Genomic DNA, 27,433 nt, shown 5'->3' with positions numbered 1-27,433 from the left:
TTAAAACACCTTTCCAGGTCATCATGTCACTAGACATTTTGAAATAAAATACAGGGCTCAAGGTTATGTTGGAATCACCTTGCCTCCTGGTCCCACAACAGACATTCTGACTTTCCTAAGGCAGTTTCCTATGTTGTCTACCATCAGGAAGCAAACTAGAGAGTTGAATCCAGTGGTAGCCCCAAGTCAGTGCTGGATGTGCTGAAATCAAGAAAGCACTCCCAGCATATCATTTTTTCCTTTCTGTCCTAAAGAACACTCCATAATTTATATCAAAACTCATAGCCCTTTTTCAAACAGATACAAACTTGAATACCTTGCTATATGTGAGTATCATTAACATATATGAACCTCATTTCAAATTTGACCATGGTTCAAAGGGCATACATTTCTCTTTAGGGGTCATCCTTCTCTTCCTTTGAATCCTATCACTACCCTTCCATCGTACATGGTAATGAGTGACTCAGTTTGCTAACTTGCTACACAAAATATTTCAGAAAGAAGTTATCCTCAGGAAAGGACATTAATTAATGAAATTCACTAGCATGTGTTTCGAGCAGGTAAGTTTCAATAACCTGAAGTCACACAATCTCTCAATGTCCACTCTGAATATTCCTCAGAACAACATTTTTTTCATACCCTCTCTCTATGTGCACTACTGGGTTTCCGGTCAGCCTTGCTTCTTACTAGGACAATATTTTTGGTCATTGTCGTCACCCCAGTAGCACAATTAGCTACGTTCTCTTCTGTTTAATAAAATGTTGTTACAGCCTTTCAGAGTCTTTGCACCTGCCTACTCAAACAAGAGTTTTGAGTTTTATCTCAAGTGGAACAAATCTGCCCCACTCCCATAATAGATATTTTTGGTTGTCATAAATGGGGGCGGGGGAGTATTACTGACATCTAAATAGTAAAGAGCAGGAATGCTGCTAAACATCCTACAATACACAGGATAGCCCCCACAAAGAATTATCGGATGCAAAACAGTGTTCAAGTTGGAAAACTCTGATATAGAGGGAAAAAAATCATAAACATTCACTGATCTGTCGTATCTGGAGAGGGGATTTGCAGCTTCAGGGAAATGAAGGTTAAAATGAGGGGTTTTATTTTTTTAAGATGAAGATCACATGAGCACAAAGAAGGTAAGTGCCAACACAGAGATTAACAGAAAGGAGATAAAAGGATAATTGAAATAGTAATGATCAGGTGAACACAAATGACCTTTGAATACTAACATCTTTGAATTACTTCCTCTTCTGTGGCCAGAAGAAAGGAAGTGTAAATGCAGGCAGGCATATGTCTGAAGGTGTGGGCTTGGATCACTGAAGAAGTCAGACAGGTTCCCTTCAATTCTGTGTCTAAAATAGAGAGTAAGACCATCTGTCAACTGAATTGTGAAGCAAGGCGTCACTGTGGAAGGAGGCAGGAAGAAGGAGGTGAAAGTTTGGAATGTACTACAGATTTTTGAAGAGAAACGTGGCCAGAGACAAGCAAAAATATCATACAGAGGTGCTGAGGGACCTGCTGGAATCCACACATTTGTGGTGATCCATGTCTACACACTGTGTGCTTCCATTTAGCACCCAGCGTCCCAGATCCAACACTGAGAGTCTGCAGAATGGATACATCAGAAAGCAAGGGAATGGGTGCACTGCATGTACTAAAAAGTAAATGCTTTGGGCTTTATGGTCTAGGCTAGATAGAAAAAGAAGTAATAGTACAAAGTTTCGATGGACCAGGTACTAAAAGGAGAAATAAAGGGATATGAATTGTCACTGACCTAAAAGATACGGCTGTAAAGCAATAGGGAACTGGAAAACAGGAGGAACCAGTGCTCAAACTGCCGTACTAGACTTTCATCCTTCCAACTTAGAGCAGGTGAAAATGATGGTAAAAGCCAGACATGAACGTGGAGGCGGTTTGCTCAAGTGCAGACTGGGAAAGCTCATTAAAATCAAGGATTCAAGGAACTTTGTGCTGAAGTTGTTTGTATCGACCACCTTTACAAATGAACTTCCTGAGTAATGCTCTCAACTATCTGGCTATCTATGGAACATCTCCAGCTGGAAGTCCCACAGTCACCATAAATTCCAACATTTGAAACTAAACTCGTGTTTCCTCTACATTTTCCTCCTTCCTTTGCCTCATCACCGACATCAAATCTCTTTCCATGTTCTGTCAATTCTACGTTCTTAAAATTTCTGGAATCTATCTTTTTTTTTTTTTAAGGTTTACTTATTTATTTGAGAGAGAATGAGAGAGACAGCACGAGAGCAAGGGCAGAGGGAGAGAGAGAAACTTTAGCAGGCTCCATGTTCGGCACAGAGCCCAAAGCAGGGCTCGATCTCACCACCCTGAGATCATGACCTGAGCCGAAACCAAGAGTTGGACACTCAACCGACTGTACCACCCAGGCGCCCCTGGAATCTCTCCTTTATTTCCATCCTGCTCTCCCACCCACCTCCTCACTACCTCTGCAGAATCTCCTCCTACTCCCAACCCCAGCCACTAACCCTCTGCCTTGATTAAGGCCCTCACCTTATATGAATTATTACAACAGTACTCAAATTAGTCTCCATGCAAACTTCTGCTGCCAAAGTTGTCTTTTAAAATGAGAATCTGATCATAATACAATCCTGCTTAACACTTTTCAGTGTTCTCTTTTGTCCACAGAATAAACTCAAAAGCCCTAGTATATCATAATTGGGTTTTCTCGGCCAGTTTCTCCAACCCTATATCCTGGTAAGCCCAACCTTCACCCTTATACGCCAGTCATCCTAAGTTACTTAGGGGTCTCACAAGAGGCCTGTGTCTTATCTCACAGTTATTACTCATGCTGTGCCTTCTACTCACCCTATTCCTGGATCACCTCTTCTTCAAGATGAAATATTACCCACCTAAGCTTCTCCGGCTTCTACCAAATGTTTCCGTGTCTATGCCTTGGGCCTTATATATAATACTATGAAACAATCATTGAAAAGTCTATCTTCATCTCTCGGGCTTTGGTCTCTTTAAGAACCACATCTTAAGTGCCTATGTAATGCAATTCAGTACTTAGAACACAACTGATGCCCAGTAAATAACTGGTAAATTAACAAATGTCTTCTCAGAAACCCCAGGCACACACAGCTCTCCCTAAGAACTCAAAATTTTCAAAGGCCTTTTTCTCCAGAGGTGGTCAATTGTAACTGTTCCTCCAAAGCCCCAGGCCTCAGGAACAATGTATAAATTCAGCAAGTCCTTCTGTTGCTTCAGACTAAAGTAATAAGGGAGATCAGAAGGGTCTGGTTTAGCAAGAACATTGTTAAAGTAAACAAGAAAAAAGGAGGATGAGATTTCATATTGACTAAAATAGAACTGACAAGTAGGCTAACAGCAAATTACCATGGACTCTTCGGACCATCCCAAAGCTCATGGGTTCCTGTTAGCAAGAATTAGAATTTCTAAATAAGCTAAAGCCCAACTTGTAAAGAGGATAAGATCTTAAGTGTGGGGCTATGGCATTCAAAAAATATATGAACAATTCTAAAAAGGACAGAAGATATGTAACCAATGAGAAATTTAAGAAAATATATGATAAACTTCATATCTAATCAGAATTGTATAATGAGTAGGCTGATGATAACATTTGAACATAAGAAAGCCAAAAACTCTATTCTGGGAGTGGGAGTGGAAATAGGCATAAAGTGACCTAAAGTCAGGATCCTTCAGTATCAGTTGGATACTTGTCCCTAAAGAAGACCCTGAGAAGGAGTTGAAGAATGGAGGCCAAGAGAAAACTAGAGGAAAGGAGATTACTAAATTCTCTGGCTCTAAACACACACACACCCCTTCCTCAATTCTGGCCAGGGAGAAGTGGCCAAAGCCCCAAGCCCAGGCCCTTTCCTGCCTTCAATACACTGGGCCTTAACCTGATGGGACAATGATTCCAGCATCCTCTTCAGGCCTCTTGATTTAAACATCACTGTAAAAAGAACAACTGGTCTACAAGGGCTTGTTTGTCTCTCCTCACGATCCCCACCCCACCCCTGCTTTAGACCCCACTTCTGTCTTCAAACCACCTGAGAACCAGCAGAGGAAGAGGCTTCTCTTTCCACAGGCCCTGAGTGCTCCATCCTCAACAGTGTGATCGCCTTACAATGTAAATTAGATCATATCACTCCCTTGCTCAAAATCATCCAGTGGTTCTCATCTCACTCCCCACACTGGCCTATAGGACTCTTATGATTGGACCCTGCACTATCTTTGATCCCATCTTTGACCCCTAGCCCTCACTCTCACTTTCTCTAACCCAATCTCCATTCTGGCAACATTGGCTTTGTTTCCACACGTTCTTCACCTCAGATCATTTGCACTTCCCACTTTTTAGCGCTCTGCTCTCAGATTTGTCCATACCATTAAAATTTAGAAAAAAATGTAATCTTACATTTAGCCATTTGGGAAGGAAAATCCTGATGACCCATGGATTCGAAATCCAGACAAGTTTTCATTAACATGCAAAAACAATGGAAAGACTTCTACATGTATGAGCTAATTACCTTAACCAAAGAAAATTCCTCAAGATACAAAGCAGCTGAAAGAGAGTAACAAAAACAAAGAATTTGGGGAATACGTTTATTTTGCCAACCAAAATGCAAAAAATAAAAATTAGGAGGTGGGTGAGGAGATGGGAAAAATAGATAAAGGGGATTAAGAGTCCACTTACAATGATGAGCACTGAGTAATGTACAGAAATGCTGAATCATTATATTGTACACCTAAAACTAAGATAACACTGTATGTTAATTATACTTCAGTAAAAATAAATAAAGTACCTTCTTAGAAACATCTAAAGAAAAAAATTTTTAAAATAAAAATAAACATCAGAACATCCACTGCCCAATGTAAACAAGATTAGGGCAATCTGCTTATAAACAAATTTGCAATGTCATCAAAAAGCCTAAAAGTCATTCTTTCCCTTTGTTAATTCTACTTGAAGGAATTCGCCCAAAATAAATATTTGAAATAGGAACAAATATTTATGCACAAAATGTGTTTCTCAGAATTACTTAAAAATTTAAAAGATTCTCCTATATTAAAAAAAATGTCTGGTAAATTATATGACATACCTGAACCCTCTGGCCCTCTGTCTTTTCACTACCTGTGTTTAAGAAAACCTAACCCTGGGTCATCCCTGCCATCAGCTTTCCCTGTCTCTGCACTCAAGCAAATAAGTCCCATTTGCAGAATCACACTGCAGGGTAGACAGGAACCACAGTGACCACCTTCCAAAATGCCCTCAGGGGTTGCCAGAAATTCTTCTCTACTCAGCATGCTAGCCAACATTAACTCAGCTTTTTCTTTGCTGTCCTATCATTCTTTGCCCAACCATGAAATAGTTCTCCACAGAGCCCACCACATTCTCTTTTTACTTTATTTTCTTTTCCCTAGGCAATTTTACCCACTTCCACAATTTCAATTAAATCTCTAAGCCAATGACTCTGATTCCACATCCGATAGCCAATTGCTTACTCAAAATCTTCACTTTCATGTCTTAAATACAAGTCAAACTCACCATGTCCAAGATTGAACTCATGATCTGCTCTCCTAAGGTTGGTCTTTTCCCAGCATTTTCTATCCTAGACCATAGAAAGCTTATAACTCATCACCATTTCCAAATTTACCTCTTAAATGTCTCTTGAATCTGTTCAAGTCTTTCCACTCCTACTGCTACCACCTTAGACCAAGTTACCATAATTTTTTACTTGGCTTCAGTAAGAGTCTACCTGAAGTGTACCCAACATTCCCTCTGGTCTCCTCCAATAGGTCTTCCACCCTTCAGACAAAATGATCTTTTCAAAATGCAAATCTGATTATATCACCCCCTGCCTAAAATCCTTTGAAATTTGTGTTGCCCTTCAAATAAAGATAAAAATCCTTACACATACCCTATATTCTTTGGCCATGGTCTCTTCCCATCCAATCTCTGAGCTCCAGCTACACTAAATTATTTCCAGTTCCCTGAACATCCATGTTCCTTCCCAAGCCCTTTCCACATGCTGTTTTACTCTGTCTGAAATGTGTCTTTTCCTTTCACCTAAATGATTCCTACTTATTCTTCAGCTCTCAGCTTATGTTACTTCCTCCTGGAAGCCTTCCCTAACCTACCTGTTGACTACTGCTCTCTCTCTCATAGATCAGGGATTCTTCCTTTTAGTGGATGGATTTCAGTTTGTAATTATATATTCATAATATTAATTAGTTGATCAATATGTTTTCCCACTATACTACAGCTCTAAGAGAGCAGAGACCCCATCTGGTTCCTCACCATTATATCCCCAATTCCTAATGCAAGACTCAGTATATAACATGCATGGGTCTAGGAAGACACACTTGGTAATCAAATTGCCTTGTTTAAATTTCAGCTCCATTAAACATATACTAGGACCACCAAGCTTTTCCTACTCTGCTGATGCTGCTCCAACCCCCACTTTCCACCACTACCCAGGGACCCTGCCACCTATAGATTTTACATGGTATGATTCTACTACTTGGACACTTAAACAGGGGCTTGACTCCTGAGCCAAAGAAAGCTAATCATAGGCCTGATCCAATCATATGCGATCCAACAGACTTGCCTAATCATATACTCTTTTGGGAATTTAAACCGAGAAACATGGAAATAATTTGCAACTGAGTTCTGGAAGCTGGAATAAAACAGCTATTATGTCAAGTTTGTGCAAACTCCACAGTACGTTATATGTATGCTGATCTTATAGGAGACCAGAAACAAGGTATAAACAGAGCAACGTTTGGAATATGGCTACATTATAACAACATACCAACATTATATCAACAAGTGTGATGACCTAACAATTCATCCTCATGCTGCTGAACATCCCAGCAGCAACCTGAACTGAGAACACTCTCTCCAATCCTCTGAGCCCTGCCCAACCTTACCGTAGCTGCTGCTTGAATCCCCGTGAGATTCTCCTTACTCTTCCCTATGTAACTTTAGTTAAATTCTATTTATGTTGCAACCAAAGAGCCAAAAGAAATCATGCACGCCAATTTCAACATGTCATAGAATTCTTTTGTCCCACCATCAGCAGATAAACAATTCTCTCCACTGTTTCTAAATTACTCCAACTAACCTTCCTGGGTGCTTTTCTTCGAACTCTTCTTTGCAAAACATAAAAATCTACTCCTCCCTTCTCTCAAACTATTTAAGACTTTCAAATACTCACTCTTTAGAAACAGTTTCAGGCTTCTGAAAGCAAATTATGTAATAATTAGTACCTCTCCACTGGATAGGGAAGCCATATACCTTATGATATTCTTTCATCCATATTTCTAAACCTCACAGATCTGGTTACAGATAAAAAGCAGTCATGAGCAGCAACCAAACTATAAAAGGCACTTTGCTTGGGGAATAACAAAGAAATCAAAGTCCCCAACCTCTGCCTTGGGATAGTCTACAATTTAAACTAAAGAATTACATATTAAAATTTATTCAGACCAGGCAACAATTCAGAGTAGTGAACCAGAAGAAAGATATTCAAAGATTTTATGAAAGCTGTTTATGGTTTAAAAACCAATTGTGAGATATTCAGTCTTCCATTTTTTTTATTCTGACAGGAAATTAAAATTTTAGTGGCCAGATTCATGATGAGAAATGCAGAAAGAATGCCAGTTTGTAGCTTCTGCCTTGGTTTTAATGCAAGTCCCAATGTGGTTTTAAATAAAGCACCTAAAGGTAAAACACCTTTAATTCCACTCCACATATCTTTGTTGTCCTTTACTCAAATTAGATATCAATGTTTCAAGAATTCTGGAATGCTTTTCTTTACCTTCCCTTAAGTCACTGTTATTTTAACTAAAACACCCTTTCTTTTAAGCTTTTCCTATAACTAAATCTATACTTAGTTGCAGAACAGAGAAAGCATGGTCTTAAAGGCTGGGGACTGGGATCAAATCCATTTCCTCCACACAATCTCTTTACACAAGTCATTTAAAGTATCTTAGCCTGTTCTTTATGTATAAATATAACAATAACTATCTTACTAATTGTGAAGGTCAAACGAGGAAGTATAAAGTATGTGGTAAACTTTGAAGCATTCTAGAAAAATTAGGTACTACACCAACATGTAGTCCGTTGTCTACAATAGGCAAGTTACATTTATTGTTCTTCTGGCTTGTTAAGATCAGCCATTATTTTGTCTTCCTTTTCTTCCCCCAATACTTTGCTTGATTTAAGTGCTACCAGACAAGGGTAAAGGCATTTCCGCATGCTGCAAATGTATTAGCAAACTGATATAAGTACTTCTGGTTTCAAGATGGTAAAACTAAGCACAATCAGCAATATCCCTCTCCCATGACAAATCCTAGAAATGACACAAAGATACCTTTTAAAATAAAAAATAGCCACTTAAAAACAGGAAGAGAAATTCTCACAGGAACAAAAACTATAAACAGTTATCATCTGAAGAAAGAAGTATCAACCCAGGATGCAATGGAAGCCCAGGGGGAAATTTCTACACACACACAAAAATGGAACGGAGGGACAGTACACAGAGGTAGTAGAGGTCTCCAGAAAAGAACAGGTAGTGAAACAACAGACAGGAGGATTACCATACTAAGAAGCTGGCAGATACCATAGATTCATCCACCCATTCTTATCACACGGCCACACTCCACCTCCCACCTCCATACCTCCTTTCCCTGAATCCCACACACCTATAGCTTAATAGGAGCAGTGCTTTGAATAGAGAGAGGTGAGAGGGACCCTGAGTGGCTGGCAACACCGGGGAAGAATGAGCAGCTATCAGAATGCATTACACCGGCTGGAATATATTCTCAACCATTTCTCTACTGTCACTGACCAACACAAACTCCTGTAAGAACTTTATCTTCTCCCATAAAGTGAATGGCAAAGACAGCTGCCAGCTTTCAGGAAATCTCAAGTGTCTCAAATTCAAAAATAAGATGAAAGCTTAAAAATAAAATGACCTGAAAATCACTGAGTGTCAATACCATTAGAAATAACAGAGGCAAGAACTTATATCAGAAGAAACAGAGCTAACAGGACAGGACTCTAAAGTAATTAGTATAATTAATATTTTTAAAGAGATATGTGAAATACTGCCTAGGTAAAGCAAGAATAAGAACCAGTTTTAAAACTTGAAAATGTCAAGCTTTCTGAAGCAAAATTTGACATTTATCAAAGCAGTAAAAGTATGCATAATTTGGATCTAGCAATTACATTTCAATGAATCTTTCCTGAGGGAGTAACTAACGGTATGTACAAAGATTAGTTACAATGACATTCACTGAAGCATTTTAATTGTGGCAAGAAGTTTGAAATCTCCTACCTGTCAAAAAAACAGGAGACTGCTTAAATATAAACAATATCAATATGATGCACCCACCCACTAGAAATAGAGAGGTAGCGTCGAATGACTGTCACACACCTGAAACTAATGTAACATTGTACACCTAAAGTTAATGTCAACTATAATTTTTTAAAAGTTAGCACAAATTGACCTAGATAAAAGAATATTCAATAATTAAGTCAAATTTCCACAATAAATCTAGATACCCAATGGGGGGGGGAAGAAGAAAGAAATAGGAAAATACTTCAAGCAATGGGGAAATGTTCACAACAGAAGTTGAAAAGGCATATTATAAAACATGTACATAAGAATAATACACTAATATGTACAAGTAATACTAATAATACTAACACATTAGCATGTATGAATATTCCTTTTTTTTTTTTTACAAAAATCTATATCTGCACATACACACATGCATTCATAGACCTAAAAAAAAACCTGGGAGAATAGGAAAAAAATAAACCAACATGTTAAGGTATAAGCATTCCCCCCTTCCCCCGCCTAGCATGCTTAGATTAAGGGTAATTTTCCTTTTTTTCTTTTTGTTTATCTCTATTTTCCAAATAATTCACAGTGAAAACAAATTCCCAATTTTTTTTCCCAAAATGATCAAACTCACATCACCCTAATTCTGATTTCTGATCTGCAAACTTTCAGAAGATGCATTTGGGAATGGCAACAGGATATAGACTCTTTCTGTACTGGGTTGAAAGACTGAAAATACAGCTTCCCAAAGTGGATAAAATTTTCCCAGGACTAAAAGTATTTCAAGGATTTCAAGCAAGCTATCTCAACATCTGTGCTGATTCTAAGATTCTCTCAGAAGTCTGAAAATTCTCCCACATATCTGGCCCATGAGGTATAAAAGGAAGACTGTAAGAAATATTTTTTCAAATTCTGTGCTGGTTCGGCTCATGCATTTCAATAGTGAGGGCTGATATGATCCTCAAGGAAATGAAAATTGGTTAATGGAGGAGGCAAAACAATCTTAGATATTATTACAATGGCTCGTGGCCCTCCAAAACTCAATCCTACCTGACAATATAAACATATGTACAGTTTCTCTCCAGTGCTAAAATGTAATGGGGTGGGGGACAAGTTATTAGGGGAAAAAATGTCTAAAAAGCTTCGGTGGAAGGGGGACAATAATGAAAAAAAGTTGAGAAACACTGGTTCAGCTACAGGAACTTAAAACCCAAATTCTTTTTTTCATATATCCTCTCTTGGTTAGGCTGCTTAGAGCATTCACTACTGTTATTTATTTTTTTATTACACATGTTCACACATACATGTTCACATGTTCCTTTGCTTTAGAAAACTCAATCAACTGACTCTTCAACAATTTGCTTGTATACTGAAGTTTGTAGACAAAAAGAATACTCATAAAAATGCTAGATTTTTTCTAAGCATTGTGTTGCTTTCTGTTTTCAAATATAAGTGTTGGAAGCTTTGAAGAAGTATCTCCTGACAACTATTAACATTAGTTAATAATAAAATAATAATAATAAAAGTTTTTCCAGAAACCCCACCCAAAAGATTTCCATTTCTTTTTCTCTGGCCAGAACTGTGACACATGGTCACTCCCTGCAAAAGTAGTTCAAGAGAAGAGGGTTTGAGATGGAGCCTTCAACCAGCTTCCCAGCAGCACCTGCCACATGGATTCTTCTATATCATTCCAGTCTCTCTGATCACATGTCAGCCGCACTTAGAGTAGGAGACCCTCCTTTATGATGATTTGTTCTTGCAGTGGTGTAAGCACTGAGAATAGAGCAGTGCACAAAAAAATAATCCATAAAATCTCCCCTTCTGGGCTTATAATGCCCTGTGTGCTTTCTTCATGAACTACCTAAAATTATATTTTTTGTGTATTTCCTTATTATGTCTTCCCCTCTAGAATATAAGATTCAAGAGGGTACAGAGTTTATTTTATTCGCCTCTGTATCCAGAATGCCTAGAACAATAGTTCCTGGCATATAAAAGATATGTAAATATATATTTAATAAATGAATTAATAGTAAGGAAATGAGACTAAGGGAATTGAAGGATCTCTACCCAAGAATAGACAGCTTGTAAATAACAAAGCTAATATATTAAGAATCTCTGGCACAAAAGAAAGACATATAATCTCTTTAAATTCTATACCAGTGGTACCAAGGTTTACTGCCATTGATTTGCTGACTGGTACCAGATCAGGAAAGCCAAATATGAGCATCAATGTTCAACCTGGCTTCCAGTGATATCATGTTGGGAACCTGATACAGGCTGTGGGAGTATTTACCCCACAGAACTTGGTGGATGCCACAAAGAGAGCTAGTTGTCAAACATTTAACACCACTGGTTATCTCCTTCCCATCTCACTTCCTTGTCTATTCATGCTGAAAACACTTACATGAGTTACCCAGACTTCTCTCCCTAGGGGCTGTCCTTATTTTGCTGTTTCTGTGGGACTCTGAGTCTTCAGCATGGTGCCCTCCTCTTGCTTTCTCCACTTTCCAAATCTCTAAATTTTTGAACAAGGATCACATGTAGCTCAACAAGGGTGGGGCAAACCAGTAACTAAAAATTGTGGCTATTCAGCAGGCAAGATCACCAGGGTGTAGGTGGAGAAAAGAGAACAGCAGAATTTATAACCAGCTCTGTGTCTATGAAAATGGGCAGGGGCAGAGCTTTTATTGAAAGACAGCGCCTGGTTGGCAGTCCTGGGCTTACTCCAAAGACACATAAATCCTCTTGTTCTTTTTATATGAGGACAGTTAGTGCTGGACTGACTCTACTTATTCCCCAGGGGACATTCAGTGGAATGTACTCCAAAACACTGAATACCTGAATAAAAATTACATGGGAGCGCTGTAAAATAATTTCATAAAATGGCCTCTTCCATATTAAATGCAAGCTACATGCTTGTTTCACTTTATTTTGTTCTTGCTTTACAGAGTGTATATTTGATCCATAAGCATACATTATAACTGTTCTTCCTGCCATAAAGTTGAAAAAATTGCTAGCATTAATTAGATTTCTAACAATACCCCCTCAAGTACGCATAGGTTATATATTTTTTCCATTTAGTATTCCCCCATCCCCTCCCCACATTCATTCTCTCATTGTCTGGGTCAGATTGCCCAGGGGGCACGTAGATCTGTAAGGGATAATCTAGGACAAAAGTAGGGGAGGAAGCAGCAATGACATCTGGCATCACACCTCTAAAGCCTTCACATCATGGTGGCAATCCAACACCACTGTCATAGTGTGGGCAGGGGCACATGCTTGTGCTTTGCTGGTGAAAAGCAAAGACAGGAGTCAGGACTAATGTAATATATAAAGCACTAACTAGGTTTCTGACGTCTTACACTTGCCAGCTCAGTTAGTTATTACAGCAGCCAGCATTATTTGTATTATTAAAAGCAAAATATTTATACTCTAAAACAAAGAACTGTAATATCAAGTGTCCCCACAGTGACACACTCAACCTTCCTCAATGTCACCTACTGTCTCCCCACCTGTGAGTGGGTTCCCTGGTAACCACTGCACCGTTTAGCTGCCTTAAGCCTTCTACAAATCCAGTGTCTTCGGTCTGGAATTATTGTCTTGATTTATAGCTCTGCTTTCTCTTTAGTCTACCCTCCTAAGAAGTCACACCTGCAGTTTCTTTGATAGTTCCCCCCCTTTAATCCAGGAATGCCAGCAACAGACTCTCCCACATGGTATCTAAAAATATATTCCAGGGCACCTGGGTGGCTCAGATGGTTAAGTGTCTGCCTTCGGCTCAGGTCATGATCCCAGGGTCCTGGGATCAAGCCCCACATCGGGCTCCTGGCTCAGTGGGGAGCCTGCTTCTCCCTCTCCCTCTGCTCTCCCCCTGCTCATGCTCTCTCTCTGTATCTCTGTGTCTCAAATGAATAAATAAAATCTTAAAATATATATATAAATAAATAAATAAAAATATGCTCCAACCCCAGTATGTTTTCTTTCCCTCAATAGTAAGGTTAGAGGTTCCTTTTGTAGAGGGACTTCAGATGTTACCAATTGTTCCTCCTAATTAGTAGGCACAAAAAGCAAGAGCTTGCAGAGTTAATTGCTAATCTCCACTCCTCATCTCAGATGAAACTATGCTTTTACTTCTCCTAAAGAACACATTTCCAGGGGTCTTGACTTGAATTTTCTAAAGTTAGCCAGAGCCTATAGGAGTATAGCAGGCTACGCAGCATGGGTAGAGGGTTCAGAGGTCAATCCTTTCTCTGGCTAGTTCAGCTCAGCCACGCCTTCCACAAAAATCAAAAGAATATACAATCTTGACAAATAGAAGCCATCTATGATAATCAAGCATGGTATATTTATATAAATTACTACCAGTAATTAAGAATATTTGGACTTTGAAGTGGCCTAGGTTTGAATTTCAGCTCTGTTATAGGTGCATTAATCTCTTTCCACAGCCTCAGTTTTCTCATCTGTAAAATGGGAATTGCAACAGTACCCATCTCACAGACCTATAATGAGGATTAAATAAGATGATGTTTCTAAAGTGCTTAACACAAAACCAAACACACAGTTTTCAAAGAATATTAGTTATCACATTTTGTTTTTACATAGTAACTTTTATATATCTTCCTTAGCATAATACTGTTTCCAGCAAGCATCCGTGACCCAGGTAGACAAAACCCTTACTAACAATATAACAATACATTCACAAATGGAAGAGCATCCCTCCTATGATGGCCTTTGCCAACCCCTGCTGGTTCTTCCCCTCAGACTCTATCTAGTCCAGGGAAGTTTCTTGCCAGAACTTCCTAAAGGGAAGCTGCCCTGGTACTAACAAAAGAAAGAACCACTTCCTGGGCCGAGTTCCCTGACACCTCGGGGTAGCTGTCTTCTTGATACACAAGTGTATCAAGAAGTATATCCCCCTCGGGGCGCCTGGGTGGCTCAGTCATTAAGCGTCTGCCTTCGGCTCAGGTCATGATCCCAGGGTTCTGGGATCGAGCCCCACATCGGGCTCCCTGCTCAGCGGGGACCCTGCTTCTCCCTCTCCCACTCCCCCTGCTTGTGTCCCCTCTCTCGCTGTGTCTCTGTCAAAATAAATAAATAAAATCTTTAAAAAAAAAAAAGTGTATCCCCCTCATTATGTTCCAGAACCTTGAGTCTTTACTGTCACTAATCACTATACATACCTATCTCCCCATTGTATCTTCTCTGCACACTATTGTGATTTTTTGCATATGGGCACTTAGAGGGAAAAAAAAGTGAGAGAGAAAACTAACATTTATACAGTGAGTAGTTTTCTATAAATTTATTTGATCCTTGCCTCATAAAAGTCTTATAAATAACGAGAAAAGTGACCCCCTTCACTCCTACCCTCACTGCTGATTATAAATAAAATGTTAAATGCCCTGTAACTTAATATAGGGAACTTTGGAAGTCTCCTGGGATACCTACTCAGCCAGGGCTTAGGTTTTTATTTTTGTTTTGGTTTGTATTTTAATATATTACCAATTATCTTCCAAGAACTTCAGGTGGCTTATGATAGAAGACTTATAAATTGTGGCAAATAAAATTAGAGTTCAAAAATATGAAAAAGATGAGGATTCTCAAATTAATTTCTCAGGGGTACCTGGCTGGCTCAGTCAGTAGAGTGTGCAACTCTTGATCTCGGCGTCATGAGATAAAAGCTTACATTACCATCTGCCAAGCACTCCTCTAGGCACTAAGAACATAGTAATGGGGTTATCTGCTGGCTCACCTCCTGGGTGTACAGCAACAGGCCTACCACACCTCCACCTTGCTGGGATCCTTCAGCTTCTCAGACTCCTGGGCCAGGTATGTGTGTTTGCTCCATGACAAAGGGTCCTTGCTTTTGCAGGACACCCACATCAACAAGAATGACACCTCAAAAAAGAGAACAAGAGGTAGTACTGACTGCCAGGGACTTTATCAGTAGGGATATTAGTAAAATGTCACAACTAGAGTTCAGAATAACGATTATAAAGACACTAGTTGAGCTTGAAAAAAACACAGAAGATTCTAGAGAATCCCTTTCTGGAGAAATGAAAGAACTAAAATCTAATCAAGTCAAAATCAAATAGGCTTTTAATGACATGCAATCAAAAATGGAGGCTCTAACTGCTAGGATAAATGAGGCAGAAGAGAGAATTAGTGATATAGAAGACCAAATGATGGAAAATAAAGAAGCTGAGAAAAAGAGAGATAAACAACTACTGGATCACAAGGGGAGAATTTGAGAGATAGGTGATACCATAAAGTGAAACATTAGAATAATTGGGATATCAGAAAAAGAGGAAAGAGAGAGAGGAGCAGAAGGTATACTGAAACAAATTACAGCTGAGAACTTCCCTAATCTGGGGAAGGAAACAGGCATTCAAATCCAGGAGGCACAGAGAACCTCCCTCAAAACCAATAAAAATAGGTCAACACTTTGACATATAACAGTGAAGCCTGCAAATCTCAGAGACAAAGAGAAAATCCTGAAAGCAGCTCGGGACAAGAGGTCTGTAACCTACAAGGGTAGAAATATTAGACTGGCAGAAGACCTATTCCTTTCTGGCAGGCCAGAAAGGACTAGCATGATATATTCAGGGTGCTAAATAAGAACACAGTAATGAATAAACAGACAAGCATCCTGCTTTCATGGGAATTTATATTCCCTTGGACATAGAAGAATGGATTGTGGATAGACATACAATAAGCAGGTGAACAAATAAACATACATTTATAACAGTCCCATAAAGAAAATTTTAAGAATTGAGATATTAGAGTAATGAGATGGCTACTTTGGGTATCCAGGGAAAGCCTTCCTGAGAAGTTGATACCTGATCTGAGACCTATAACGATATAGAAGAACCAGGCATGCAGAGAGGAGGGAAGACTATTTCCTCAGGAAGGCAGGAAATAAGGAGACCATACATACCTCTTAACCAGAGAACCAGATCTAGTATCTATTTAACAGCAAGAGAATGGTTTGAGTGAGTCAAAGTTAGAGTACTTTGCTACTTCATATTCTGATACCTGCAGAAGAGTCCTAGAAACAAGCAGAAGTGATCATTAAAGAAAAGGAAATGCACTGGCTGTTGAAGAAGGTAACTGAGTTTTTTGGAATGAAGTCACTCAAGTTTTCTCACTCTCTTAATGAAATCTATCAAAAACTTCCAAATCCAGTAATGGAAAAAAAGGTAATTCAGACAAAATATCTCAATAAACATATCTCAGAAATCTTCAAGGCATCAAAGAACAGAAAAGACCAACAAAAAAACCAAGACAGGATCTAGGAGCACATGGATATCCAAAGATTTGAGTCTCACATTTTTTCTCCTGAGAAAGAAGTCTCACACTTTTTCCCCTGAGACCAGAAAGAAATTTTCACCTAGGAATAAGGAAAATAAAAAAATATCCACCCCACACAGATAGCAGTCCAACTTTGACTATTCTGGGTGTCTCTTAAGCAGTGAAACTAAAGTGAAACCATATTCTTATTTCCATTGTACTAAAGGGTGCCATTACATCACTGTCAAAGTGGCAGAAGAAAATGAAAATGTCTCTAGGAAGTTACATCATCTGAGGCCTCAAGTAATTCTCAAAAATAGTTTTTCAAATACAATGTCCTGAATATAATCAAATATAACCAAGAATTATAGCATTATACAGCTAAAATATCACTATGTTGTACACCTGCAAATAATATTGTGTGTCAACTACACTTTAATAAATACATGTGTTCAATATATATACATATATGTGTGTGCATTTATATACAGAGAGAGAGAGAATATTCATCTATATATATCACTAAGCACATAAAAAGAAAAGATGGTGCACTGGGTTGAATAGCATTTCTCTGGAGAACTCTGACTGATACAGGTAAATTAAACTGCACAAACAACAGACAACAGAAATCAACCCAAAAGTACTTCCCAATAATGGAATTTATCAGACTCCAACATTAAAACAACTATATTTAACATGTTCCAGGAAATAAAAACCAAGCTTAAAATTTTCAGTAGATTACTGAAAAATATAAAAAGTAACATGGGGGCGCCTGGGTGACTCAGTTAGTTGGGCGTCTGCCTTCGGCTCAGGTCATGATCTCAGGGTCCTGGGATTGAGGCCCACATCGGGCTCCCTCCTCAGTGGGGAGTCTGCTTCTCCCTCTCCCTCTGCCGCTCTCCCTGCTTGTGCTCTCTCACTCTCTCTGTCAAATAAATAAATAAAACCTTAAAAAAAAAAAAAAAGTAACATGGTAGCACCACCTAGGTGGCTCAGTCAGTTGAGCATCCAACTCTCGATCTCAGCTCAGGTCTTGACCTCAGGGTCGTGAGTTCAAGCCCCCCTTTAAAAAGAAAAAAAAGTAACATGGTAGATATGAAAAAGGACCAACCAAAAATTGTACCACTGAATAAAACTGAAAGAAATAACCTAATGGATGGGTTTTAAAATACATCAGACACAGCCAAAGAATAAATTATTCCATTGTAAAATATATCAGGAGGAAATATCTAGAATGAAGCAGAGAGAGAGAAAAGGAGAGAAAACAGTGGGGGAGGGAAGGGTAAGACAAGAGATACAGTGAGAAGCTGTAACATATAGCAAATTAGAGTTGCAAAAGAAGGGGGAGGTAGAAGCAATACTGAAAAAGACAATGACTAAGAATTTTTCAAAAAACAATGAAAGACATTAATTTACATATCTAAGAAGCCCAATAAATTCCAGGTGGGATAAATAAAATGAAGTTTACATCTAGACACATCATATTTGAAATGCAGAATATGAAAGACAATGAGGAAATGTTTAAAGTTGCCAGGAAAAGAAAAACAGGTTACCTAAGGAGGAGCAACAAACTATACTTCTCCCAGACCTCTCAACAGCAACAATAGAAGCTAGAAGATGATGGAACAAAGTTTTGAAAGTAGTGACATATAATACTGTCAATTTAAAATTCTATACCCAGTAAAATTTATTCTTCAAAAATAAAGTTCAAAGAAAGATAGTTTAACTCAAACAAAAACTGTGAAACTGAATCACAGGTAGGCTCATTCTCAAAGAGAACTAAAAAAAATGTGCTTTGAGCTGGAAACAAATATAGAATCCCAAAAGGAAGACTGGAGATATGGGAAGAAATGAATAACAACAAGAATGTGAAAACTGCAGATAAATCTAAATGAATACTATCTGTGTAAAATAATAATAAAACCTTTTAAAATAAAAAATTATATTTAAAATATAATTGTATTTAAAATGCAAAATTATAGTACACACAAAATATTTAAGAATGGAGGTGGACAAATAGAGTTAAAATGTCATAGTTTTTACACTGTCTAAGAGGAGGGTGTAAGTATTAATTAATAATACACTTTCATAAAGCAAGTAGGATTTTTTAAATTTTAAGGTAGTAAGTTAAAAGAATAACAAAACTGTATAAAAATGCCTTATAAAGATTCTTAAAAATGGAATCACAAAAATTTCCAATCATACCAAAAGAAGAGATGAGAGAAAAAGGAACGCAGAGTTAGTGGAACAGATTACAAATATACAGGAAGATACTGAGCTAGCCCAAAATAAATCAGCAGCTACATTAAATTTAGATGAACTAAATGCTGCAATTTAAAGACAAAGGTTATCACACTGAACTTCTTAAAATGAAGAGTCATATGCTATTTATAAGAAATATATCCAAAACCTAAGGATATAGAAAGGTTGAAAGCAAAGAATTAAAATAGATGTATCCTGCAAACATGAATCAAAATAAATGTAGCTGATAAAGCCACATTAATATAAGAAAATTCAACTTTAAAGCAAAAAGCATACATAATTCAGAATACATAAGCATGAAGCCAAGACATCAAAATTTTAACAAGCACCAATGCCGATTCTTACACACTCTCAAATCTGTTTGATAAGGATATATTTTATAAGGATTAAGATCTGGAAAACACAGAGGAATAAATAGTAAATCTTTAAAACCAGGGTTTCTAAACCAAGACATTGACGTTTTAGACCAGATAATACTTTGTTACAGGGGACTGTCCTGCACATAATAGAACATTTAGCAGGATCTCTAGCCTCTACCCACTATATGCTAACAGTACCACCACAATTCCTCAGTTGTGACAGCCAAAAATGTCTCCAGATACTGCCAAATGTCGCTGAAGGGCAAATCTTCTCTGGTTGGAAATTACTGCCTTAGACCAACTTCTTCGTTACTCATTCTCACCAATCAGTGTTTTGATTTTTCTAGCAGAACAAAGCCGTTATGTTTGTTTGTTAGGTAAAGTCCATATCCACCCATCCACCCATCTGTCCATTTAGCAAGTATTTATTGGGTGCCTAGTTTGCAAGACACACTGTTCTAGGAGTTGGGAATACATCAGTGAAAAAAGATAAAAATCCCTGCTTTCATAGAGCTTACATTTGGGGGTAGGGGTGTGCGGTAGAAAAAACTCACCATCTAAATCAAAATGAATGCTTAAATAGGCTGCCTAAGAACTACATTACTGAATTTCAGTCCAAGTCTCTCTTTAAAATTTTTCTTACTTTTTATTAGGTTTACCCTTTGAAAAACACTGGCCCTCATTTTGAAATCATTTAAACTCAGCTTTTATCACACAGCAGAAAAAAACAATAGCCCTGACTTGACTCTATGAGCAAATACCCCTATGCTCCCTTTTCTCTCAACAAGTGAAGTGTGTGTTACTTAAATTTTGGAGTCTACATTTTGAAAATAAAAGCATCCCCTTTGTCACCTCAATCACTCTTTAGCCACTTGGCTAGAACAATAAAACTTCCAAGAGTAACGAGCGACAGTTAAACACTGTTCACCACCCATCACACCATGTGGAACGGGGTACTCCGGAGCAGTTACAGTCAGTCATTCGGGACCAGCCCATCCCTAATTCTGAGAAGAGCACATAGAGAAGTAAAAAGGCAGAACTCAGATGATTTACTTTAGCTAAGCAGGGAATATCAGTTACACCTGTAACTTAACGGAGCCCTCAATTTTTGAGCTAGAGTTTTAACAAAACCCTCACTGCATCCAGGGTAATATTTTATGAATTTTCTCTATGCTTTTCATTTCAAAAAGTCTGTCTCGTGAAATTTTAGAATTCGAAGGGTGAAAGAAGCAATCACATATAATTCGACACTCTCCTCCCTGCCTCCCCCCATATAAGAAACAGCAGAAAACATGATCTCATTCTCGTAAAAGCAGCGACAGGCATGCATTTCGTCAAGTTTTGGAACTCACTGATTCTCTATTAGCTAAGTTTACATCACTTACATAAAACCACAGAGGCCACAAGGGGTTTTCATTTGGCAAGCATTGGCTTGTATCCCATTTTTTTTTAAAGGTCACTGAATGTTGTTTTAAATGTATATCTCCTAATAAACTGAGCCACTGAAGGCAGCACCGACAACCAAAGAAAATATACTATTTTCAAATTAAGGTCAAATTTTAGAGAGGATTTAATGAGCTTCAAGGATAGGGTACAGTTTTCCTTGATATTCAACAGAGACAGAAAATAAACTATAGATACGGGAATAAGAACAACGTGGATCTCTAATTTTGCTGTTCAAGAGGCAGAAAAGCAAAGGGGATGAGGTAGACAAATGGAATTTCTCATGGGCTACTGAGCAAAGTGGATACTTCAAACCAAATCACTAGATGGTGGAGACATTTGGAGATGTCCTTGAACACAGCTTCATGGCCACTTCCCTGCACATCAGTTTTAAACTTTTAGGCTAATTCCTAAACATCTTGCAACAGAGTTTCTGGACAGAAGTTTTGATACAAGACAAACATCACAATTTCATTTTCCCAGGCAATTCCTTTCCCACGATTGCACCGCACTTTTGATCACTCAAGCACATTTTTGATCATGGACATTTTGAAATTTTATATAACCATTCTCCATGTGTTTGGTCAGTTTCACAGTACTATTTCTCTCCATCCAAAGCTAAATGGCTTCCCTATGTGTAGTGCACATATTTGTATGTACTTGCTCATATACAGAAATCATTCTATTGAAGGCAGGTGACCTCATTTGTAAATGATGAGAGTCATTCAAAAATAAAATGCCTTTCTTCACTTGGACTTTGAATTAAGCACAGAAAAGTAAAACAAAAGGCACTGGGAGCATCTGTGAAATATTTAGGCTTTACGGATTAGACAACTATGAGGCTGAAGTGACACTAAGCCAGAGTCTGTGCCATGCTAGATGCAGGACAACAAAGATATGCTTAGACTGGCATGGATCAAAATCAATCAGCATCAGCTACAAATAGAGAAACCATTTTAAACTAAAGATATTCAAGGGAAGAAAGGACATCAGGATAAATAGTAGGCAACAATTTCAGTAAAGGGAGTTCAGTAACGAGGGGTCCTATTTTCAGAGGAATCCAGTGTGACAATCAGAAAACAAGTGAGCAAGTGAGCCACAGGGCGAAAGGATGAGACAGAAATAAACAGAATCACTGGTGAAGATCCAGGGAAAGAAGGACCCCCTTCAGGGAAATTGTTTGTTGGTTCTGTTTTATTGCTTAACCAAGGTAGGCCAGAAGACTGTAAATGGGTCTGCAGAGGAAAATAACTTGGAACCTGTTCAGGCAAAAAGCACATGGAGAACAGAAAGCGTAGTAAAGTACTATAAGACTGTACCCTCCCCCACACCCCGCCGTACACCTGCACCTACAGATCAGTGTTTATCCTGCTTTTGGCAAGTTAAAATCATTCAGGTGCTCTCATGTGTTTAAAAGCATGCGAAAGTGTCCTGCATTTGGGATGGATTCAGTGGCAGGTAGCTCAGACCAAACTTGAAAATAAAAAGAAAATAACATTCACTCTCTACCATGGGCCAAGCACTAGTAAAAGCTTTATACATATAATCTCATTTAATCATTTATTCATTCTATATTTGCTGAACACCAACTGTTGTGTCAGACCCTTTCCCAACAATGTTATGATATAAGTGTTATTAATATCCCCAATTTCCACAGGGAAAAAAATGAAACATAAAGTGATTGAATTATGTGTTCAAGGTCACACAACTGGTAAATTGCTAACTTAGGCATATTTAATTTTTGTTTGGGAACAGTGGATTCAAATAGTCTCTTTGCCATTCAAATGATTTGTGTTTCTGGGAAAGTTACTCACATTTTTTTCTCCTGTGTTTCTCATACTGTGAAAGGGGAAAGTGTTTGCACTGTTCTCAATTTGATTTATGATGACTCTGAAGAATTCTTGAAGGAAAAAAGGGGGGCACTGATAAAATGGAATAGGTGCTATAACTATTATCCTTCCCATAAATAGTCCAAACATATTTTTCTCATGACAACACCACTGCATGGGGCTTTTTCTCCTTGTATTTTTTCTTATGAAAACACTATATGCCTGCAGATCTTAGGCATATACAAATACTCAAGATTCTTAACTCTGACACAGAACCTCTTTATGGAGGCCACGGCTTCAAATGAATATTAATATCATGAATTTGAAACTGAAAGCAAACAGCAATTGTGGAAAACAAAGGGTTGGCTATGGTTTACATCTTTTAAAGCATATTTCCTCTATGTCTACCCTCAGCAAAGCACTTTCCCATAAGTTATCATATTTATATGTGTCCTTGTAAATATTTTACCTAGACCTGAGCCCCACTTCCAAATACAACCACCTAATGCAAATGGGAAACTTTTTAAAGACAAAACTTAGAGACTATTACAAGTTACATGATGACGGATTTGACCAAACTTTCCCCAAAATAAAGTTTAGTGTTTAAAGTCATATGTTAAAAATCTCTTCAGTGTTTAGATTGGCTGATAAATAAATGTTTAAGAAGTTGTGTCAGTGGTATACATTCACCAAGTGCATCCACAGGGTGGCTGAAGAGGAGCAACATATAAAACTTAGCTTCCAACTTTACAGGCATTCCTTGTGTTCACATACCAAAATCCTGGTTTCTGTGTAAAGTATTTTCCAGAGCATACAGGTATTGTATTTGTTCAAGGAATGTTCCTTGAGTATCGTTTTAGTGAAGACACAGGGAAGTTCTCAGAACCCAAACTCCCTGTGAGATGAAAGAAAGGTCTCATTTATTTGTATAGCATAACAGAGACTGCCCCTGCCTATCATTCCTAAGACAAAGAATTTGTTGCTCAGTATTTTTTTTTTTTTTAATCAGAGGCAGAGTTCTAATATGAGAAGAGCCCTGGCCTTGCAGCCGAAAATCTTGAGTGCAAATCCAAACTCTATCACTGCTCTACATTTCCAGCCCAGGGTGCTCCAGGTGTGGTCCCCAGACTTGCAGCATCAGTATCACCTGAGAACTTAACAGGAATGCAAATTCTCGAGCTCCCCAACCTACTGAATCAGAAACTCTACAGGTATGGGCCAGCCCTCTGCCAATTCACAAGTCATCCAGGGACTCTGATGCCCTCTCAAGTCTAAGGGCAGCTGCTGTTAAGTAAATTACTTCTCTGGAGCCTCAGTGCTAAACAGGAATAATAATACCAGATTGGTCTTCTTCAATGGGCTATTCAAAATCAAACTGTTATAAATATTTAATAACATGCAAAATTGCTTTGCAAATCTGCTAATTACTAAATAATTGCAAAGTACTGCTTTAGAAATATAACCTTTAGTGCCATTTCTCAATCTGAAAAGTACAGTCATGATAGTTCAGGCAGTTAGACTAATGGAGGATTCTGATCACAAGTGTTACAGAAATGTGAAGTTTTCTGTTAGGTCTGCGAATGTTTTATAGATATTTTGTTATAACCTTCACATCAAAGGCAAATGTCATGATGCCCCCTGGTGATCACCATTAAAACTTTTTCTCACTTTTGTCAGGTCAAATTTTTCTTCAAATGACTGCAATTTGAAAAATAACTGGGCTCTTGAGGGAAAGAGGAGCTGGAGAAAGATCGCTGCTTAAAAGATTTTTTAAAAAATTTAAAAATAATTGTTTCGAGGGAACTAAAAAACTCAGTAGTTTACTTAGCTTACCGTCTACCTGCAAGACAGACTTGAAAAGAATTACTCTCCTACGTGGTATAAACTCTAACGGTCCCACAGAAATGGTGGCACCGGAAGACTGCTTTGGAAAACCTGGAAGGCATCACAGGGCAGAGAGAGGTGAGCTAAGACTTGCAGGATGATAAGACCTGATCGCCTTTACCAGGTCAATATTAACAACATCCAATCATTAAACATTCAAAACTGTGTATTTTTGGAGGATAATCTGGCAATTCCTACACAGTGCATTTGTTGTGAGGAGCACTTGTTGTATGGAGATGCTGAATCACTATACTGCACACCTGAAATGAATGTTACGCTGTATGTTAACAAACTGGAATTTAAATAAAAACTTTTCAAAAGAAGTAAACATTACCATATGACTCAGCAATTCCACTTCTAGGTATATACCCCAAAGAAATGAAAACAGAAACTCAAAGATACAGTTGTACAACCCATGTTCATAGTAGCATGATTCTCTATAGCCGAAAGGTGGAAGCAACCCAAGTGTCCACTGACAGATGAATGGATAAACAAAGTGTAACAGATACGTACAACGGAGCATTATTCAGCCTTTAGGAAGGAGGGAAATTCTGACACAGGCTATAACATAGATGATCTTTGAAGACATTATGTTAAATGAAATGCGGTCACAAAAGGACAAATTATTGTATGTTTCTATGAGGTATATTGTACCTAAATAAGTTGCCCAGAGTTGTCAAATTTGTAGAGACAGAAAGTACAACGGCGGCTGCAAGGGGTCGGGGGGGGGAAGGGAACGGGAAGATAGTGTTGAAGGGGAACAAAGTTTTAGTTGGAGAAGACAAAACACTTCTGGAGACAGTTGGCGATGGCTGTGCAGCACTGTGAATATCTACCTAGTGCTGTAGAGCTGCACACTTACAAATAGTGAAAATGGTAAATTTTATGTTACATATATTTTAACACAATTAAACTACATTTTTTTCTAAAACAGACTTTACACTCATTTTTCATATTTGAGTCGCCTTGAGTGCAAAAGAATTTTCTAAGGGTAAAAAGGACTGAAATTTCAGTTTGAAGTCAATCTATCAGCAAAAGTATTTAACAGATCAGAAACTATTTGTTGAATACCTTCTGGATTGATGAGCTTCTAATTATTACCCTGAATGTGGAACTACGCTTGCTCGGGCATAAAAATGCAGTATGAAAAACTGCCGTTTCTTTCTCAAAAGTCAAACATTGCCAAGACCAACTGTTCCTCAGTTTTTTGAAATACAGTAAAGTCAAAATTCATTCCCAAATGGAAAAAAGTGTGTTTTTCATTGTTCATGGCTCAAAAACAACTAACAAAAGTGTCACCTTGGATTAATTAGAAGGGATAAAAATGTATGCTCTGGAAAGCCTTTTCAAAAAGTCTGAGGTGACCAAAGCAGTATAAAATAAAAAACATTTAAAATATTTATGATAGCAATCAGAGTTCACTTAGTTCAAACAATCTAAGCAGGCAGAGAACACATGGGAAGGAATGGGAGAGAACAGGTTTTGAAATTCTAGAACAAAGAAAATCTTTGAGTCATTTGTATAATACAAGGTTCCAATTACTACAAGGTTTTACAACTGCTCATATTTTTCGAATCTCAATAGCATAAACAAAGTTATATTTCATTTATAATAGAGGTAGACTCTACTTACTCCTGATGGAAATGTCTGAATAAAATTTCCAGCTATGTCTAGGATTCTTAGTTTTATAAGATCACAAAGTCCCTGTGTCAGAAAACAAAAGAGAAAGATTTTTAAAAATCTAATATGTAGAATCATAAATATTTCTTCCAACTTCAAACTTGATGGGATTGACCATCTTTCCTAATTACTTGATCAATGCTTCAGTACCTCCTAAGATCCCTATGTCCTTGGGTGCCAGATTCTCTGTGGTCTCCATTTCCTCTGACTACTCCAGGGCAACATAACATGGTGGCCAAAAGTTAGGCTATTTGTAGGTTCAGGTCTGATGTCTGACACTATGTAACTATGGACAATTTCTTAATCTCTTTGCACTTCAGTTTCCCCATTTGTAAAACGAAAATGGTAATGGAAGCCCTTACTTTGATATGGCTGATGAATGGATTAAATAAGTTACTAATCAGAAAGTGCTTACTGAAGGGCCTTATAGTGAGAACTTAATAGACATTACTAAAATTAAAATACAAAGAACTTTTGAGAGGGGCGCCTGGGTGGCTCAGTCATTAAGCATCTGCCTTCGGCTCAGGTCATGGTCCCAGGGTCTTGGGATCAAGCCCCGCATCGGGCTCCCTGCTGGGCAGGAAGCCTGCTTCTCCCTCTCCCACTCCCCTTGCTTGTGTTCCCTCTCTCACTGTGTCTCTCTCTCTGTCAAATAAATAAAATCTAAAAAAAAGAACTTTTGAGAAACAGAAAACAGATGTAAAAGGTCTATCAACAATTCCAAAGGCATTTATTTCACATTTACCTTTTGCTTAGCACTGTGCTAACGCAATCCTTTCCTTATAAAAATAAAGTAAAATCTGTTAATGTCTCTATCTACATGCCCAGTGTGACTGAATGGGCATATACATTCACACCCATGTGCAGGCCTACACATAATTTATAATGTACCAGGGACTCCTGGGTGGCTCAGTCTGGTTAAGTACCCAACTCTTGATTTTGGCTCCGATCATGATCTCAGGATCCTGGGATCAAGATCCACATGGAGCCCAGCGTGAAGTTCCACGCTCAACGTGGGGTCTGCCTGAGATTCTCTCTCCCTCTCTCTCTCCCTCTGCCCCCCCCACCTCATGCTCATGCTCTCTCTTCTAAGTAAATAAACAAAATCTTCTAAAAAATTAAAAATATAGAAATAAATTTAAAAATTATTTAAAATATAATGTACCAGAAAATGATTCATAATTTGTTCATTATCAAGACAAATGAGTATTTCCTATAATGCCTTACCATTTATAATGCAGACCAAAAAGAACAATGGTAGACTGAATCATATTAAATGTACAAGGACATATGATCATAGGCATTCTTTACATAATAATTCAGAACTGTA

At 38.1% G+C, this 27,433-nt stretch overlaps 1 protein-coding gene across 1 annotated transcript in view; it reads right to left on the bottom strand.

Moving 5' to 3' along the window:
- LRRC69 (leucine rich repeat containing 69) overlaps positions 1–27,433 on the bottom strand; it is a 97,163-nt gene that overhangs the window by 31,331 nt on the left and 38,399 nt on the right. Inside the window, exon 5 of the mRNA XM_021688396.1 lies at positions 26,056–26,127. Coding sequence (XP_021544071.1) covers positions 26,056–26,127 — 72 coding nt within the window. The remainder of the gene's footprint in view (positions 1–26,055; positions 26,128–27,433) is intronic.

Source organism: Neomonachus schauinslandi, chromosome 4 (assembly GCF_002201575.2).
Source record: "Neomonachus schauinslandi chromosome 4, ASM220157v2, whole genome shotgun sequence".
Classification (NCBI taxonomy): Eukaryota; Metazoa; Chordata; class Mammalia; order Carnivora; family Phocidae; genus Neomonachus; species Neomonachus schauinslandi.
This window is presented reverse-complemented; position numbering and strand designations above follow the sequence as displayed.